This window comes from Diabrotica undecimpunctata, chromosome 6 (assembly GCF_040954645.1).
Source record: "Diabrotica undecimpunctata isolate CICGRU chromosome 6, icDiaUnde3, whole genome shotgun sequence".
NCBI lineage: Eukaryota > Metazoa > Arthropoda > Insecta > Coleoptera > Chrysomelidae > Diabrotica > Diabrotica undecimpunctata.
The window spans coordinates 117,586,665-117,607,095 of NC_092808.1; the positions used below are offsets into that span (position 1 = coordinate 117,586,665).

The window sequence follows — 20,431 nt, forward strand, 5'->3', positions numbered from 1 at the left end:
TGCCTCACTACATTTTATTCAAGAAATGTCTTTTATTATAATAAAAAATATAAAACATAATAATGGTTAGCCCTGTATCTATCGTTTCGTATTTTTTTAAAGGAGAATGAGAATAGTCTTATCTTTGCTTAAAGCCCTGTCCTTGTCTATATATTCTATATCGAATGGATATGGGTGTATATAATAATACTTTCTAAACCCGTCTACATTCGCTCAAAAAAAAAATAAGATGCGAATCTCGGAATGTAAGCATAAAAACAAAAAAGAGACAGTCATTATATTTTACTAGTCTAGTCACATCCGAATTTATATGACTAGACGAAAAGTTCTTCATTTCGCATAAAACTATTTCAATTTCAATTTTTTTTCATATTAAAACTTGTATTGAAAACTAGCCACATTAATACATTCGAATATGCTTCAAATTAGAGAAATGGGGCGCACCTGGGATGTGTATGAATGGATATTAGTAAAAAGTCTAAACTAAATGTAGATATACATTCATTAAATAGAAAGGGGTGTGTTTCGCAGCATAGAGGAGTGGTCATGACCCAGTTGTTTCCTCTAATTAAGAGTAAATCAATAAAACAAATCCTTAAACGCTAACACAGGAATATTCCCTACTATATGAATACAACTTTTGTATAGGAAGGTCGAGGATTAATGCTGTCTTTAACATTACAATATTCGACAGTTTAATTTTTTACGCGTTGCGCGTTCGCATTAGAATTGCGTTTACCGCATCCGCACATCAGCAAAGAAGCACCGCGCCACGCTTGAAGAGCGCGCGAAAGCAGGATCCGTTGACTGTTTGACGCATTGCAGGTAGAAGTCTACCAATCACAAACACACATTGTACGAGTAGACGTTGTAAACAAGCCGCACCCGATGTTCAAACTTGACATACCATACGCAACGTCAGCTAGATCTGCTAACAGCATACAATTTACTTTATGAAAAACTAGAGCATCTAACAGAGTTCAAAATCGTATAGTGAAAATAATATTTTCAATAGTTTATAATACTGAAATAACAAAATTTAAAATTTAAACCTTTTGTGTATTGGCGTAGGAATATTTCTACCGGTTTCTGTCATAGCCGCACTATTGCGCTTTGGTGGTTTCGCAGCAGCAGTTCCCCCCTCTCTTCTCTTACGTCGATCCTAAACAAAACGAGAAAAGACAGTTGGCTGGTGCACTTTGACGAGAGGCGTTGTTAGTTACTTCGTTGTGTCGACATTTTTCTGTTTAGTGTACCGATTAATCTTGAAATATTACAATGGTAAGTGAATATTATTTGCCATCCAATGCTGTGTTTTAAAGAGAAATGTTTACTGAATGTGTTAGTTTGAATATTTATGGAAATAGTTGAAAGATGTAAATTTTTAGTAAATAAAGATGATTGGTTTTGATGACGGACCGGTGAATATAAGTGCCGCAATGCGGAACTTTCATTGTAATCGCTGAAATTAGCTTAAAATAATTTATTTGAGCGAATTGATAGTGTTTGAAGCTTATTTTCGTTGTGTAGATGTGTACTAAAGTATTATATCGATCTGTTGCATATTGGGTGTTTACTAGTATGAGTAAAAATAAAGTCGTTGACATTTTTTAGGCCACTACTAGAGTACAAGAATAGTTAAACCCTACGCAGAAGTGGCTAAAACAGCAGAATTAAAGTCAATAATGCCAAAAGTACGCATGTAGTATACACCCTAAGACGCACAAATTACCCACAGGTGTAACTAACCACACATATTAAAATTATTATAGCCAATTTTTTTAAGTATGCTGTGAGATTAGATTAAATACACTATTGAAATATATCATACAAAAACATGAAGATCTAGTTTTGCAGATTTTTGAAAAAGTGTATACTTTTATAAAAACAAGCTAGTGCAAAGCAACAATTGAACAGTCTAAGCTGTTATCAAATCAAATATTTATCATAACACTTCGTATCCAAAACAGCCAAACAGCAAAAGTATCCTGGCATATTTCTAACCAAATACTCTGTGCAGCTTTGGCTGTGGAAGAATAAGACAATCATAGAATAATCAAGTATTCCTGAGGTTATAAATATATAGACTATGCAGTATAATAAATTCTTAAATAAAATTGAGAATTTTTTTTAGGCTGACCAACTCACCGAAGAACAAATTGCCGAATTCAAAGAAGCTTTCTCACTATTCGATAAAGATGGTGATGGTACAATTACGACTAAAGAATTAGGAACAGTAATGAGATCTCTAGGACAAAATCCAACAGAGGCTGAATTACAGGATATGATCAATGAAGTAGATGCTGATGGTGAGTAAATTAATTTTCTTCTAACATACTTAATTAGATTTTCAGATGCTAATAAGACGAAATTGGATAAGATTTGTCTCTTAAAATTGGTTTTCTTAATAGGTTAATTCAAAAATTATGTGACCAGTGTGTCCATAAATTAGATAGTATTGATTTTTTAAAAGTTCATTTTCTGTAAACTTTCACATTCTGTAGGTTTTGTGTTTATTTTGATGTGAATTATAATTGAAACAGTAGTCTCATCAATTTGTATTAGGACAGCTGTAAATTGTATAGCTCATCTCATCTAAATTAATGATTATACATTTTGAACAGGGATGGTCTCAGCTGTACTTAAAATTATTTTCTATCGGCCTGTATTGATAGGTTATGATTTAACCAAATTGTTTTACTTAAAATGTATATTTATAACCCAAACAATATAGTATTTGTGAATCTTTTCCATATAAATGTTGAATTTCATGAATTAATGAATGTCATTGAAAAGTTGGTTATATTTGTTATGTTTAATTATCAAAATCTTTACTAAAACATTGTATTTTCTATTTCCATCTTACAAAGACAGTTTTTTTTAGGAAGAAACAGAACAAATAATATGTTTCTTAATGTTTACTAGCAATATCTGTTTAATTGTAAACTACAATAATTATGTTATTGTGTAAGTTTTAAATAAGAAAAAAATATATTTATATAATTTATTTAATTTTAAATGCCCTAAAATTTTGAAGACTCCCTATTTAAAGTAGTAAGATTACAAAGGGTTTTTGCTTTGTAGTAAAGACACTGGTCCTTATAATGGTAGACATTGCCCAAAACTGAAACTAAGCATAAATTTTGAAGCATTTAAGAAGGCTAAAACTGTTAATCTATTTCAAGGATACTTAAAAAATGTAGGCCATGCTATTTCCATATTGATTAGGGAAGCTCATTTTAATGAAAGTCATTGCTTTGTTCTAAAAGTTATCAAGGATTCATGAATAGGATGTTCTTCCAAACAATTTTTTCTTTTTGTTGAATTGAATGTGAAATTGAATTTCCTTTTTTGGCTAAAATTTAACTACTAACTTTCTTTTTTATTACTTCAAATCTGTATAACTTGCAATATAGTTATGTAGTAATTTTGAATTATCTTCAAAATTATCCTGGAAAAGACTTGTTGACTTGTGCTTCATATAGTAGTGGTTTCTAATAAAACTGTTTATTTTTAAAACTTAGATCACTGTTTTTATTACAGGTCTTGTTCACAGAATACACATATTGTTACAATGTTTCCCATGTTATATAAAATTGGTTAAAACTGTCAGTCAAATTTCGTAATCCTAGACTATAAAAAATACACACTTATTACAGGTACTTTTACAATAAGGTGATCTACTTTTTGAACATTATTAGGAATTATTCAATTTTCACAATATAATGGCCAAATTTCTGACAGAATTGCATATACTATGGTGTAGTTTGTCTTAAAAAAGTATAACAGGCTTCATATTCTCTTTGATTTTAACTCGACAGGACTTGTTGACATTTTTTTTTACAAAAATCTTCAAACCAATGTTGTCATTGCAGTCACACCCAAATGTTCAAAAAACTTTTGAAGATTACTGGCAGTTTCTAAAGTGCTTATATGTATTGGCAACATTTTATCCACAGTTATATTTTTTTGAAAATAGAAGAAAAAAGGAAGTATATATTCAAAACATAGGTTCAAATACCAAGTAGTAAAAGCTGTTTATTCAATTCAGTGATTCAAAAAACAAAGTTCCTCTTAGGCACTAACATTTTTCATATAAGCCATTTTTATTCCTTGAACCAATGCTCTTATACAGTTTTTGCGATGTAATTTTTTTTCTTATTTTGGATTCAGTTTTAAAAAATGATCTTTGAAACCATACTTTTTTTAATTATTGATATTGAATATGTATAAAAACATTCCATTGAAAAAACTGTACAATATTATTGTTATCCAATCATACACCTATGTCCTGAAATTGACATTTTAATTTATCTAAAGGCTACTGCTGACTTCTCAATTAATATACTTTTATCTGTAATTAATTTTAAAACTTTATTTTTTTAGCTATATTTTGTTTTAATGTTTATATGAAAATTAGCTCTACAAACTATGTAGGCCTATTACTTGATGTTTTTATATTGAAGATAAGTTTATTGTAGTTTCATGACAAGACAAACATAAGTCCAATTGGACCTTAGTATATATTCCAGTTTTTCCATTGCCCGTTAAATATTTTTGCCTCAATTCAGTCTTGTTCATTGTCTTATTTTTGCATTTTGTGAAATCTAGTCTTCTTAAACCTTCATCTGTCTCTGTTTTCCACCTAATCTGTGATTGATGTCTTTGCTTTCCTCATAGTTAGCTAATAACTTTTTTGATAACCTTTTATCTTTGGGTTTTTATAACTCTTGGTATGGTAAATTCTTGATTTAATTTTTCCATGTCCTTATTTGTTCTTCTGATCCACAGTCCATTTTGTATCTTGTTTAATATTTTTCACATATTTTTAGTATATCTTGTTCTTTTGTGTTTAATGTTCATAATTCTGAGACATATTTGACTATTGGTCTTATCACTGTTTTATTTAGCTTTAATTTTCTTTTTTTTTTACCTAAGAGCTACACTTTAGCAGCTGGACACAGGCATTGTCCTTGCCCTGTCAGTTTCCTCTTAGTGAGGTGTAGAAATTTATCCCTATTCAGGGTGGCAACTGAGCCTACATTTTAGACTCCCAGTTCTTGATGAATCTGGCAAGTCTCTTTAAGTTTGCTCTCCTTCACTACATCTTTGAGGGTTGTTTGGTAAGAGTGTAACCATTGTTGCCTTGTATTAACAAAGGTTGGACAGTCACCCACAAAGTGTTCAGATATCTCTTCCCTCTCCTCACACCTGGACACATTGTTGATCAGCTGAGCTCACAGATGTTTTGGTGTCTTATGAGGTTATCGTGACCTGTGAGGATTTGTAATATATCTCTACTTTCATCATATCAATTAGTTGGTTTACTAAGACTGAAACGACAGCATTATTAGTCTGAAGTCAACCAGTCCTGTTCCATCTTACCAGGTCTTGATATATGGAACACTTCTTAATATCAGTTTTACATTTCTGATACAAGACTGGGTAAAAGGGTTCAGGTCTCAAAAATACAGCTGCTCTGTACCTTCTTTAGCTGCTGCATCAGCTGCCTCATTGCTCCCAATATTGGAGTCTAACAGCTACTTTGTTATATTTAGCCTGCAACTCATTCAGAACTTTAAAACAAATGTTTTGCACCCCTGTCATTTGATAGGATTTATATGAATCCTTTTAGAGCTGATTGGCTATCCTCATACATAATTAAATCATGATACTGAATTCCATCATTGTCTCTACAGTTTCCTGAAGCGCCAATGTCTCCATCTGACAAATATTAACCTGTTAACCAAGGTTAGTCCTATCAAGCAAAGGAAAATTCTCATTCTTGACGACCATTGCTGCCCTGATTTTCTCAGTTCTTGAGCCATTGGTTTAACATACTAATGTGCCCCCTGTACCTTCTGATACCTCTAGCATATCCTCATATTCCACTTTCACTTCCAATCTATGTCCAAAGGTCAAGCTTGGAGTATGGGAGCCTTTATGTCACCTACCTTCTTGTTTTGTAGCTTTACCTTCGGGCCTTTTGTAGCTTTACTTTTAAGTCAATTGACACATTTTTGCTTTTTATCATACTATTCAAAGCACAAAGCATTTTTTTGTGGTATAATTTCTTTATTCAAATCGCTTTGTTTCTCTGACTTTGTATATTTTTCCGTTTTTGCTTTTATATGCATCATTAGATGACTGTAAACTCTCTATCTGTGTAAATTTTTCAATATTTCTTGCTAGGATTTGCTGTAGTTTAAGCAAATAAAAGGCATTGTGGTTTCTATGGTGTACAAGCTCTGCTTTGTTTTATGTGATTTCCTTAGAATTTTGTCTGAAACAAAACTGAAAAGAATGGAAGAGTCAATTTGAATGTTCTAATAATTTTTCTGCTTATAGTCATAAGATCCCACTACAGGATCACTATGTTCATAACATAGTTAATCAAACTCACATTTTTACATTCATTTATAATTAGAAGAATACATTGATAATAAGTTGCAAATTAAATTAGAGCTAATTTTGTCCTTAATATGATAATATAAGGTTGCTGAGAAGAAATGATTGCAAACTAAGGTTGCCAGATGTTTCGTGAAGTATCAGTTTCGTGAGTTTTTAAAGCATGAATCGATAGATATATAAGAATATACATATTATCGCCTGTCAAACCAGAGTCGTTGGACACTAACTCCAGTTTACTACCTCACGTTTTTAACAGCTGGCAACCCTAATTTGCTACCATTTTTCCCAGGCAACCTTATATCATCATATTAAGAAAAAAATTAGCTTTAATTTCAATGTAAAAAACATGCACATGTGTCATGAGCAGCCTATTTTATTTAAAAAATAAATGAACAAGATAAAAATTACTATTAATTAAATATTTAAAAATATTTGCGACCACTTTTTGACTGGCAACCTATTATCAATGTATTTTCCTAATTTTAAATGTATGTAAAAGTGTGAGTTTGATTAACTATATTATGAACTTAGTGATTGTGCAGTGGTATCTTGTACTATTAAACCAAAATCTTCCACAGATTTGAATAATTTATTGCATTTTAACCTGTCAAAGGCTTGATTGAAGTTGAAAAATGTAACTATTGGCAGATATCTAGAGATGGGTAACTTCAGTCTGAGTTTCTTAGACCAAAAAAAATTGTCTATTTCATTTTCCAAGCCTCCCTAAAAAATGTGCATTATAATTATATTTACAATATAGAGAATAACAGTGTATAGTAACAATTTTTTACTATATTAGAACTTGGAACTGCTAAAATCCATGTTTCCCAATATAAGTAGGAATAAAACAAACATATTGTAAATGATAAAGTGGTTTATATAATAAATAATGATAAATTTTATGATTGTTCAGTATAATTGTTACAAATATTTGTCTGGCTTTACACTTCTGATTTAAATCTGAATTCTAATGACTTAATGACATGCTTTATAACGACTCTATTTACTAATTAGACATAATTTTATAAGTTTATAAGCATTGAGGAAATAAGCAGTCTCTTTTGAATTATTTTAGAAATTCTTAAATAAAGCTTCATTTGCATTGTTAGACGATATCATTCATTATATCATCATCATCATTGGTGCTACAGCCCTATAAAAGAGCCTCGACCTTCCCAAGGCTATTACGCCAGTCAGTTCTATCCATTGCCAACTGTTGCCAGTTTGCTGCGCCTATTTTTCTACCATCCTCATCTACACCATCCCTCCATCTGAGTTTTGGCCTACCCCTACTTCTACATTCATTATATAGTGCAGTTATTTTAACACTGTCATAGGCTGCTGTGAAGTCGACGAGTAGAGATAGTGTGTATCTATAATATATTCTAGCAACTTCTCTAGAATTTGCCCACATGCATGTTTTTGGTATATAGTTGACATTCTGGCAGTGAATCTGTATTTTTAATGCCCAACAATATCTTTTGTAAAGAGTTTATGTCTATCAAAAAGTACATTGCTGAGTATTTCATATACAGCTATTAGAAGACTAATGCCTCTATAGTTCTTGCAATAAGTTGATCACATTTTTTATGTAGCCGGCACATTATTTCCTTTAGCCATTCATCTGGTATCAAGTTGTTCTGCCATAAAAGTACTATTAGTTTCTGGATTGCTGCAAAAAGTTCTTACTTAGGTCACTACCTTTGTTATAAATACATTCAGAACAGATTTTGTCAATTCCTGTGGCTTTATTTTTAAGTTTTTGGATGGCATTTGTCACTTCCCTTGTTGGTGCTTCAATGTGTAGTTGCTTCAACATAATTTAAATTAAGATGATCACTGAAATGTTGTGTCTCTCTATTAATAACTGAGTTTATTTCATGTAGCATTTCACCTTTAATCTCTACAATTTTTAGGCTTGGTTTATGTCCTTGATGGTTACTGTTTAGGGATTTGTAGTATTTTCTTGTTTCATTTTTATCAAATGAAACTTTGTATCTATTTTAATGTTTTCTGTTCAATATTTCATCTTCTTAAGTTGATGGACACACTTTTCCTCTCTTCTGAGGTGTCTATACTTGTCTTTTTTTCTCTGTGTGCAACTTGCTTGAAGAGTTTTTTTTATGTCACATTTTTTCTGTTTGTTGACATCTCACAGTCATTATCAAACCTCTGACTTCTTTTTTCTGCCCTGCTTGTATGCAGTATTTTAACTGATTTCTGCAATACAATATGTTGTATTTTTATCCAAAGCTGGTTAATATTGTCTAAATTTGCTATGTCCGGATCTTTTAGTTTGTGAATATTTATTTTTTCCCTCCTTTTTCTGATTTACTTTTTCTGAAAATTTCTTTCTTTAAACTGTGCTTTAACTAAATAGTGATCACTATATTTATTTGCTCCTCTGAAAGACCTAACATCTAAAAGGTTGGAATAGTGTCTTGCATAAAGACTATAATGATCTATTTGTATAATTGTTTCGTTATCAGGCGGTTTCCAAGTTTTCTTATGTATTTTGTTGTGGGGGAATCGTGCACCACCTATTACTGTATTTTTAATGATAGCTAAGTGAGTCTTTGTTTTCGATGGTGGAAGAAAAGAAAAGAAATTCTCTTTGACTTTGGCAGTCTCCTGCTATTTATTATCTTGATATTATTGAGTTTTTATGGAATGTATGCTATATTAAATCCAATCCAACTCACTCTTCTAATTCTATAGAATGTGCTATGAATTACTGAAAATTATTTTGCAACAATATGGCTATATTTATTTTGAATTGTTTTTTGACATAAAATGTTTAAAAAAATTTAAACTTCCACTGTATTGCCCACTAAATTTTATTGTGTTAAAAGGTGAAGAAAATGTTAAAGGTGACTTGAAATGTTTAGATATCAACTGGATATTTAAAATAATTTCTAGGAACACCCCATTGTTGGAATATTTCCAATGGTGAGTAATAGTTTTTATGACCTAATAAACAGTGGGAAACTTGGGAGTAAAAAATTTTCTAAACAAGTTTGTGTTATATAGACACAGCTGTATATAAGTTGAGATATACACCATAGTAAAACTATAAACAGTCAGTTCCATACGTCAATCGAGATTATAATACTACTGATAAAAAGTTGTTGCTGGTATTATAAATAGAATAACATATTACATTTTTATGTTGTAAATTTAAAACATTCACTAACAATGAATTCTTATCTTATTTTTCCATATGGAACGAATTAAATTGCTTCAAAGTTTAACATATTGTATTTAAACAATATTTTTCAAATAATGACCTTGTGAATCTTTGAAACGCTTTGAGAAAGCAAAAATGTATAATTTTAGCAATAGAGCCCTTCCACAGTAGTTAGAGATTGGAGCAATAGGTCACTAGAAATGGCCAGTATGTCTACCTGAATGTCATAAATGGCGGATCAATATTGCGGAATTTCTAGCTGAACTAGAGTAGGGTAAAGCAACTTGTTGCAAAGTTTTTCAAAGTTATTTTTTGGAAAAGAAGTTTCTGGAGTTTATAGATAGATTATAATTTTTGTAATTCATTTGAATTATGAATTCATATATTTTCCTTCATTCAACTTTTTAGTCATATTGTTCTACAAAATCAAGTCTTTGACAATTATTCTCTTAATAGTTAATATTAAATAGCTACTACTATTTGTATATCGACTTAAATGTCAAAGCTTCATAAGTCAACAATTGACCATTTTTAGATTTATGAGGATTTGGGTTGAAAATATTGTTCCAACTGTTCTGGCAAAACTCCAATTTCATGAAAACTATGTTTTGGCATGTTTTTTCAAAGCAATTAAAAAAATACTGAGGAAGAAAAAATATGATTTAAAGATCTAAGTTTTTTCACTCTCCTAAAATTTTGACTTCTGGGGTTTTTGACATTGCATCTCTTATATTTCCTTGAATCGATTAGACAGATATGCTTGTACTTATCACATTCTTATGCTCCGAGGTGATTAGGGAACAACTTGTTGCATGATCCATGAATCAATGTTTTCCTCCATTTATGTGAGATGGGATCATATTGAGAATTTTTATTTACTGTAGACTTTGTCTATGTGATCTTTATTGACTATAAACTAATTCAATAAGTTTTCATTTTATTTATAATTTTTGAAACATCATTTTATTTTTGTGTTTAAATTTTTTTGGGGAGAAATTTGGATTTCTAGTATTTTTTTTTCAATTCTGCTTTTCTATTTCATAAACTTTTTTGTCATGACATCTACTCTTAATTGATGATTGTCGTTCATATATTAACTGTAACCTAATTTCTGCTTTACTTATTTGATTAATATTGTAATTAATCATTAAATGGGACATGTTACGAAAAACCAATATGGATAAATAAGAAAAAAATTAATAATAAAAATTGAATTATTAAATAAGGCTAAACAAATATATATCCGTTTGTGAAGTAAATGTCAAGCAACAGGCAACTGGGAAAGTAGTTATTGGAAGAATAGGATAACACTACTCAACCAGAAATAATGCTTTTTTTTAATTCAACTATGTGGTTTATCTTTTCCTTGCAATATAATAACCATGATTTACTAAATTTTATATTGAAGGAGAGTGAAAGTTGTAGGGAAATCAGTTCATTTAATTTTCAATAAGAATAGAAACTGTTCATGTTAGTGTTTTCAGTGTTGATGATTTTTGTAGATTGTTATAGGGGCCGTTTGGTCTCGCAGATTTTTCTACACTGGGACGTGAAAGATCTGGATACCTTGATTCTACGTTTCTGGCTATTGGATCAGTTTTAGTCCTGACTGTCAGCATCCCCTGAGTCATTGCTTTTTTTCAACATGTACTTAAACCTTTTCCTGTTGCTTTGTTTATGCTTGCTGGACGTTTTAGGTCCTTACTCTGGTTTATTGCACTTGTCTTGAATTTTCAGTAGTTTCTGTCTGGCAGGTTGGTTGCTTTATTTGGTTGTTCTTAGTTCATGCAGGAGCTAGGGAATGGATGACCACTCTCGGTAGAGCCCCGCATGTTAACAAATGGCTAATGAAACCTGGGTATCACCGGATACCCGAAGTTCAGCTGTCTGTACCTTCAACTCATTCCTAGTCAAAATTAGCGACCACAAATTATGTAACTGTTTATATATATATATATATATATATATATATATATAAATATATATATATATATATATATATATATGTTTCACATTTGAAGTCATTTTAGGCGCCAATCAGCGAGGCGTATGTTTCTGTTCTGAAAATAAGATTAATTTTAAGTATTTTAAAACTTAATTTGTCTGTTGGTGATATCAGTATCTGGAAGATCAAAAACCACTTAAAGCGCAGATTTTAATATGATTAAATACTTAGGTATTAAAAGCAATGACAAAATAAAGCTTAACACTTTCGTAATATAGGTAAATAGTTTACAGTTTTATCGGCTCTCATTACAAATATATAAGTACTCTAAGGTTATCTTATCCCTAACATAAAAAAATATAGATAGTATATCTATAATGTAAATATATACTTGGAACAAGATGAGCAGACAAAAAAATGTAGGTACACAAATTTATTAATTGTTAAAAATAAAAGATACACCTTCAGTATTTATTTTTTAAAATTAACATTTTCAATTTTCCCTTTTTGTTTTCTTTCCTGATATTACGACTTTTTAAGTAAATAACTAGATTTCAGTTTCGTAAACATAATATACTTTTTTATTTTTGTATAAAAAATAGTTTGAAATAACACAACAGAAGAATAATATAAAAGTATCATAAATCACAGAGGATAAAATAGCATAAATTGACACTCGATGTTGAGATATTCATCATATTCTTAAGCAAACTTCTAAAACGTATCTGGAATTTCATATTTTTCATATATTTCTTTTTTTGTAAAATCCTATGACAAACGTATGCACACATTTCGAAACATTAAAAGTTAGTACAGTGACCAAACTCGAAAAAAATGCGGGAAGTATAAAAAGAGACACCATTATGAGCGAAGATTCGCGAATAAAATGCTTTGGTGACATTAAGACGTCAAAATTCGTGCCTAGAGTTTAAACAATTAGTTAACTGATTTCTAAGTCAACAAAGAATCAAAATGTGTCTAGATGCTGTTCGCATATCAGTAAAAAGACAAGCCCTCAGATCAAGAAAATAAAAAAAGCTCCTGCTTGCTTCTAAATACAAGGGGAATAGGCTTTTGTCAATGTATATGAGGGAAGTTGTTTCCAGTTCTGTGCAGAAAACCTTCAAATACTATTCACTAATCAGAATATAATTCTATCTTCACAATTTTCAAATTCTCCTCCAGAATAATTGTCTGGGGAGCAATATCTTAGCGTTGTGCTATACCTCTTTGTATAAATGATAACATTCAAAGCACAAAGGATTGTAATAATGTGTATTACACGCAACTAACATCTTTTGGCAGCAATTCCATGACCAGCAGTTTTACCAGATCTCTGTGCCATTGAAAACAAATGAAAAATTAAAGTGGAGCGGCCAGGGCCATACATAAAGGTTTGATCCGATTAATTCAAGAGCCGTAGGCCATCATTACCGATCTTTATAGCGGTGACTTAGTTTACCTAGCGTTTTTATGTGGACTATATTTTAGGATATTTCACTAACTCATTATATGCAGGGAAAAAATACAAATATGGAAATAACTACACTTACTCCTCAGTGCTCCCAATATTGGAGTCTATTAGCTACTTTGTTATATTTAGCCTGCAACTCATTCAGAACTTTAAAACAAATGTTTTGCACCCCTGTCATTTGATAGGATTTATATGAATCCTTTTAGAGCTGATTGGCTATCCTCATACATAATTAAATCATGATACTGAATTCCATCATTGTCTCTACAGTTTCCTGAAGCGCCAATGTCTCCATCTGACAAATATTAACCTGTTAACCAAGGTTAGTCCTATCAAGCAAAGGAAAATTCTCATTCTTGACGACCATTGCTGCCCTGATTTTCTCAGTTCTTGAGCCATTGGTTTAACATACTAATGTGCCCCCTGTACCTTCTGATACCTCTAGCATATCCTCATATTCCACTTTCACTTCCAATCTATGTCCAAAGGTCAAGCTTGGAGTATGGGAGCCTTTATGTCACCTACCTTCTTGTTTTGTAGCTTTACCTTCGGGCCTTTTGTAGCTTTACTTTTAAATCAATTGACACATTTTTGCTTTTTATCATACTATTCAAAGCACAAAGCATTTTTTTGTGGTATGATTTCTTTAAGTTACTCAAATCGCTTTGTTTCTCTGACTTTGTATATTTTTCTGTTTTTGCTTTTATATGCATCATTAGATGACTTTGTAAACTCTCTATCTGTGTAAATTTTTCAATATTTCTTGCTAGGATTTGCTGTAGTTTAAGCAAATAAAAGGCATTGTGCTTTCTATGGTGTACAAGCTCTGCTCTGTTTTATGTGATTTCCTTAGAATTTTGTCTGAAACAAAACTGAAAAGAATGGAAGAGTCAATTTGAATGTTCTAATAATTTTTCTGCTTATAGTCGTAAGATCCCACTACAGGATCACTATGTTCATAACATAGTTAATCAAACTCACATTTTTACATTTATTTAAAATAAGAAGAATACATTGATAATAGGTTGCAAATTAAATTAAAGCTAATTTTGTCCTTAATATGATAATATAAGGTTGCTGAGAAAAAATGATTGCAAACTAAGGTTGCCAGCTGTTAAAAATGTAAGGTATCAAATGTAAAGTAAAATAGAGCTAGCACACAATGCCACTGATTTGAAGTGTTAGTTTCGTGAGTTTTTAAAGCATGAATCGATAGATATATAAGAATATACATATTATCACCTGTCAAAACCAGAGTCGTTGGACACTAACTCCATTTTACTACCTCACGTTTTTAACAGCTGGCAACCCTAATTTGTTACCATTTTTCCCAGGCAACCTTATATCATCATATTAAGAAAAAAATTAGCTTTAATTTCAATGTAAAAAACATGCACATGTGTCATGAGCAGCATATTTTATTTAAAAAATAAATGAACAAGATAAAAATTACTATTAATTAAATATTTAAAAATATTTGCGAAAAAGTGTGACTTAATTTACCTAGCGTTTTTATGTGGACTATATTTTAGGATATTTCACTAACTCATTATATGCAGGGAAAAAATACAAATATGGAAATAACTATACTTGTGTTTAGCAGCAAGTAATATATAAGCAATATGTTCCTTCCAATGTTTTTACTTCTCTTAACTTAATGCCGAGCGAATTAATAAACTAAGGAAAATACTATTAAAAAACTAGTTTGGCGAGACACGAAAAAAATCCAGTACAATTTGTTTGAAATGTCACGCTTGGGAATCTTCTTATTACGAAATAAAGTATCACGCCAGTTTTACATTATAACCCTAAATGGGAAGTTAACGCCCATTTATATTCTGACCATATTCTATGAACTCTCACTAGATTAAAAAGCCTTGTCTATAGCAAATTTTATATTCGTGCATTATATAAAACATTAAAATTCTAATACTCGTTTTATCAGTATTATACATTTTTAATGATTATTTCTCTATATGGGTATAAAAATAGATATCTAAATACCTGTCATTAATATAAAAAACCCATAAATAAAAATTAAAAGTTATCATTCGTCGAATTACATTCATTTATTGAAAGTGAACATTCAATTTGAATTATACGAAATGTTTTTATTGAAAGCTTAATTATATTGATATTTTATACATATACATACATGTTTTGTTCTCAAGTGCTTTGTACGCCGTCGCATATAATTTCCCTAACTAAGCGTACTGTCAATAAAAGAAAGTTTATCGAGTAGTTGTTTAGTAAGTAGCAAGTTTAGTACTCAAAAAATATATTAAATAAGCATTGAATACCTAGCACGCCAATGGGTCTTTGATTTATGTAGCGCAAATGACCATTAATTTTTATTAATACCGCAAATCTAAAATAATGTGGATGGTTACAAAATAATTTTTGCATTTCTACCTTAAAAATGTGTCCTATACTCTCACATATTCAATTTCATCAATTTCTAGACCCTTGGGAGAGCCAAAAACGTTATCGGAGGAAAACCATCGAACTTTGTATGCCGATAAATTTCGTTTAACACTTTCGCTGCTATCAAAAAAGTTCATTATGCACAGGAGAACGTTCTGAAATAAAGTTCCGCAGCTAAAGTATTGATAAAGCCTAGTACGTTTAGCGTTTATATATTTAACATCCTAATTAAATTATAACCTATATCCTTGTTGCATCCAAGGATGCAACTAGAATATAGAGATAATAAACTAGGATGTAGAGAATTCATAATTCTTTACATTTACTACTAACCCGATAATGCGAAAACGCTGTGCTAAAATGACAATATCTTGTAGATAGATAGAGACAATAGATAAAGAATCTTGTATACGTTTCAAAGGTATATTTGATATTCCGTATAGCTTTTGTTCAGTGGCACATTCAATAATAACAATAGAACAATCGTAACATTCTAGTTGTAGTGTTTTTTTTTTATAACATTTTGTTAATTAATTTTGATTAAGTTTAAATAAGTATTTAATTGCGTCAATTGTAATTTCACCCTTCTGTAAATCAATATTCTTAAAATAGTGTGAATAGCGTGGTAATTGATTAATCTGGTTAGTTAATTTTAATCTTATCGTTTATACAAATGGCTTGAAGTATTTTATCGCTGTATGGTGTCACAGCATGGCTCGTTTTATAAAGCTTTTTCGAGTATGTTAGGTAAATACTTGCGAGCCAAAATTAGGTTTTACGACATACCAAGCGACTTAGTTTTATTACATTTAATGGCAATCAACAGTTTCTATGAAATCCAGCAATTGAGCTTGATTTTTAAAAAGATTAACTGATAACGTCAAGGACAAGGTAAAAGTATTTTTCTCCGAGCACGTAATACATCATAATTGGGCATTTAAATGTATCTGTAGTATAAATCTAGATATTTTTGTTTCAAACACAAATTTCATGTTTACCTAGTTTTATTTGTTTGTGTTTAGTTCATATTGTTTGCCATTGAATACATTTTGAGGATAACTTATTCGTATTGGATCTGGATAAAAATTAAACAAAAATCAAAATGTGCTTTAATTTTGTGAGATCTATCTGTCTGTCTCTGTCTGTCCGAGGATTAGTGCTGACATAATTAAAACATCTGGAGTTTTTATTTCTGTTCTTACACACTTATTCTTAAACTATGAACTATGATAGCTAGATCAGTTTTGGTAAGGATTTGTCTATGCGACATTTTATGTTACTTTCAGCGATGAAAATTTCGGAACGGGAATTTTTGTATCTTCTAGAAGTAAACTAAAAAAAAAACAAATTTTTTCTTCAACAAAAATGAGGCCTTTTCTTGAGGCTCAACAAAAATACTGCGCTATTCAAACGCTGCAATAAACCAGTGTAGTAGTCGCTGTTCATTGTTACGTCTGGTCGCTTCCATAATCGTCTGGTCAAGAGCCATAACCATTCCGGCAGTTTGTTGCATCTGGTCGCTTTGGACGTCTTTCTCCGGGCGCTATCCACTTGCAGATGATTGCAAATTTGATTCCGGAGTGAAGTAGTGGATCCATGTTTCATCCATTGTGACATATCACTCAAAAACTTCGACTTGCTCGTACTAATCATGTCCAAACAGCACCGAGACTCATTAATTCGTTGTTTATTTTTGCTCTGGTATGAGAAAACGCCACACCATTTGAAAAAGATCTTTCTTATACCCAAATATTCTGTATAATAGTAAAAACTCATAGACTTCGATAACTTTGGAGGGTTAGCTATCTCTTGCAACTTCACTTTTCGGTTTTCTATAATACTATTCAGCGTTTTTTCGATGTTTTCGGAAATAACTGCCTCATTTGGCCTTCCACAGTGCTGACCATTATTGGCGTCATCACGACCGCGTTTGAATTCAGCAAACCATCGTTTAATGGTCGAAATTGATGGAGCAGAGGTCCTGTAACACTTTTTGAGCCATTGCTCAGTTAGGAGGGTATTTTTTCCCGTTAACTAACAATGATAAATCAATACACGGAATTGTTTGAATCCATTGTTTATAAAATCACAAAAGTACCCTCACTTCAAGTACTGTAACTCAATAAATAGTAACCTGAATGTCATGCATGACAGTATGCTTTTGGAGGTTGACACTACCGAAATGCCATAGATGCCATTTCATTGAGTCACCATTTCATGGTTATGCCGGGGTTTATTGACCGACCCACGTTTTTAATATGATCATGGATCCATACCTTGTTTTCTATAACAATACGTTTACAGATATTTCTAAAGTTTATAATATTAGTGTTTGGGAAAATTTATCTAGTTTTAATATACTATTATTTATTAATGTAATCAAATTTTGCCTTTAATGTCAGCAACTTATTTTCATTAACTGAATATTATATTGTTTATGCCTATTTTGCCATTGTACAGTTTAGAATCTTTCTGTAAATAAATTTTGATTGATTGTAAATTAGATTTGTTTGTGATGAGGAATTACGTATAGTAATAATAAATATCAATTGTTTGCCATTTTAACTACCCAATAATTCATCAAAAATTCCTACGTGAGATGTACGTTTTATGACATTTTAATATATAATCCTATAAACTATAAGATGTAATAATATCTTATAGTTTTTAATCCTATTGCACTATGGTATCTCCTGCTCTTTATTTTCAATATACGAGTGGGTCGAATCGGTGCTATATAATAGTAGATAGTTTGCATCGTTGGAAAATTGTATTTTAATTACACATTTCCTGGTATTTGATCTCTTACAGAATGTTAAAATTGTTTAATGTTTAAAAATTGTTCTTGATTGCTAAAATTGTTCATAGGAACTTAAAAATAGGTATTAATAAAAGTATTGCATGCTGTATTTATTATTGTCCAGAACCGAAATCAGTAAAAAAAGGCTTGATTATTTTTTTTTAGATACGGAAATACAGAATTTTACATTTTTTATTATTTTTAATTTTTGGCGCAGGTTACATGATTCATGATGTGTAGTTAATCTGGTTCGTTGAACAGTCGAAAATATTTACGCCCACTCTATGTTTTTCCATTATTTTAATATCTATAGTTTTAATTAAGTACTTTTGCTTTCATATTCGTTTTAGTCCTTCTGTTCAAAGTAAGGTTGAACGGGAAATGCCTTTTTTGTAGAATTATAAAATTATCGCGACTCTTTCTTTGGCACTTTTGTCAAATCATCGCTATATTTATACTTATATCCTATACATATTATAAATGACGAAGTTTCAACATGCTTCCACATAATTTGTGTTTATTTTACGTGTTTTTTTAAACTTATATAGATTTTTGTTTTTGATTGGTGAATTAGTAACCTAGTTGTTGTTATTATTGGCTTTACTTAGCTATTTACTTCTAAGACTTTGATCATATATTTTATAATCTGAGCTCCTACCGATATGGAGTGAGAGACTTTTCGTCAGATGTAGTTTAATATCACATCTATTCTGTTATTGCCGATAAGTTTCTAAAGAATTTAAATGTATTGTTTTTTTTGTAGTAATTATTGAGGTTGACAACTATCATGGCTATTGTGATCTTAGATGCCATTCCGCAAGTTGCACAGTCAAGAGGTTAGCCAACCTGGGCAATATGTCACAGGTACTGCAGTCATGGCTTCATCTATCAATATATGATATTTTCAGAATTCAAATGCTTCCAGTCACTTATTTGTCTCCACGTTCAGGGTTCAGCCTCCATTCCATGTAGTAAGTGTCGAGAAAATATAACACCTTGCCAACCCAACTCTTAAAATTCAGCTGCAGATCCTTTGTTCCAAACATCTTCCTCAGTTTTTTTTAAATTTGTACGTGTATTTTCTATGCACACTCTAATTTTTTTGGAGTACTTCTCCTGTGATTGATTATAGGGCTAAGATAGAACTATTAACCTTTCATCTGTGACGGGTAACTCTTTTAGAGGACAGACTCAGTCAAACGCAGGTTTAAATTAAAACAAAAATATATTTGGAACAAATGAATAACAAAATAAAGTTATATTTAAACCAATAAAAATAATAATGTTACCTGCGAAAATAAAATACAATTAATGCCATAAAATCTAAACGGCAATTATGGTGTGGAAAGAAAAGGACGGGTCAGAGGAGTAGAGATGGAACGGGCCAATCAACACTCGGTCCGGCGAGGAGCGGAAAGCGACTAATCAATACTTAGACACGGGAAAGAATAGGTCTGTCTCAGATCAATACTCCAACACTGGTACGGAACTGCCACTAGATCAACACTCTAGCAGAAGCGATTGGCCTTCAGTCAATACCTTAGGGCCAGTGGAGTTGTTATCAGATCAACACTCTGACGGATCTCCGGACGGTTGGCCTCTAGATCAGCACTCGAGCGAAACTCGATTCTCTCTTGTGGCGTAGACCTTCAAGAGTTTTGAATGATCAAACATCTTATTTATTAGTATCTGCAAAACTAGAGTATTATCCACATACCTAATGTTGTTAATTGATGTTCCATTGACCATTATTTCAACAGTTTCTCACCTAAGATTTCTTCGTAAAAATTTCTGAAGAGTATGCATTAAAGAGAAGTGGTGCCAGCATACAGCTCTCTCACCCCTCTTAATTTTATTTTCTTCTGATTTGTTTTCATTAATGCATAATATAAAATATTGTTTAAAATTTTTTATGATCTGAAGGATTATATTTGTTTTGTGTCCAAGATTTCAATGAGCTTTCAAACAACTTTCTTTGGGAGCCAACTCGTCTAGCTCAGTCTCTCAGGTGTGAGAACGTCTTATCTTAGAAGTAAATCTGAAAAATGAGTTTGGCTGGGACAAATAAACGAAGATATTAACTAATCATATTTATTGTACATAAATAAAATATAAAAATTTTAATGTTAATAAAAAAAACGGGAAATCTTGCCTACAGTTTAACAAAAGTTTTAAAAGGATAACTTATGG

General features: G+C 31.1%; 1 protein-coding gene across 2 annotated transcripts in view; it reads left to right on the plus strand.

Moving 5' to 3' along the window:
* Positions 1-1,121: 1,121 nt before the first annotated feature.
* Positions 1,122-20,431, plus strand: part of LOC140443780 (calmodulin) — a 52,658-nt gene continuing 33,348 nt past the window's right edge. For both annotated transcript variants that reach the window (XM_072535223.1, XM_072535222.1), the window contains exons 1-2: positions 1,122-1,281; positions 2,135-2,309. In XM_072535223.1, coding sequence (XP_072391324.1) covers positions 1,279-1,281; positions 2,135-2,309 — 178 coding nt within the window. In that variant the 5' untranslated portion in view covers positions 1,122-1,278. The remainder of the gene's footprint in view (positions 1,282-2,134; positions 2,310-20,431) is intronic.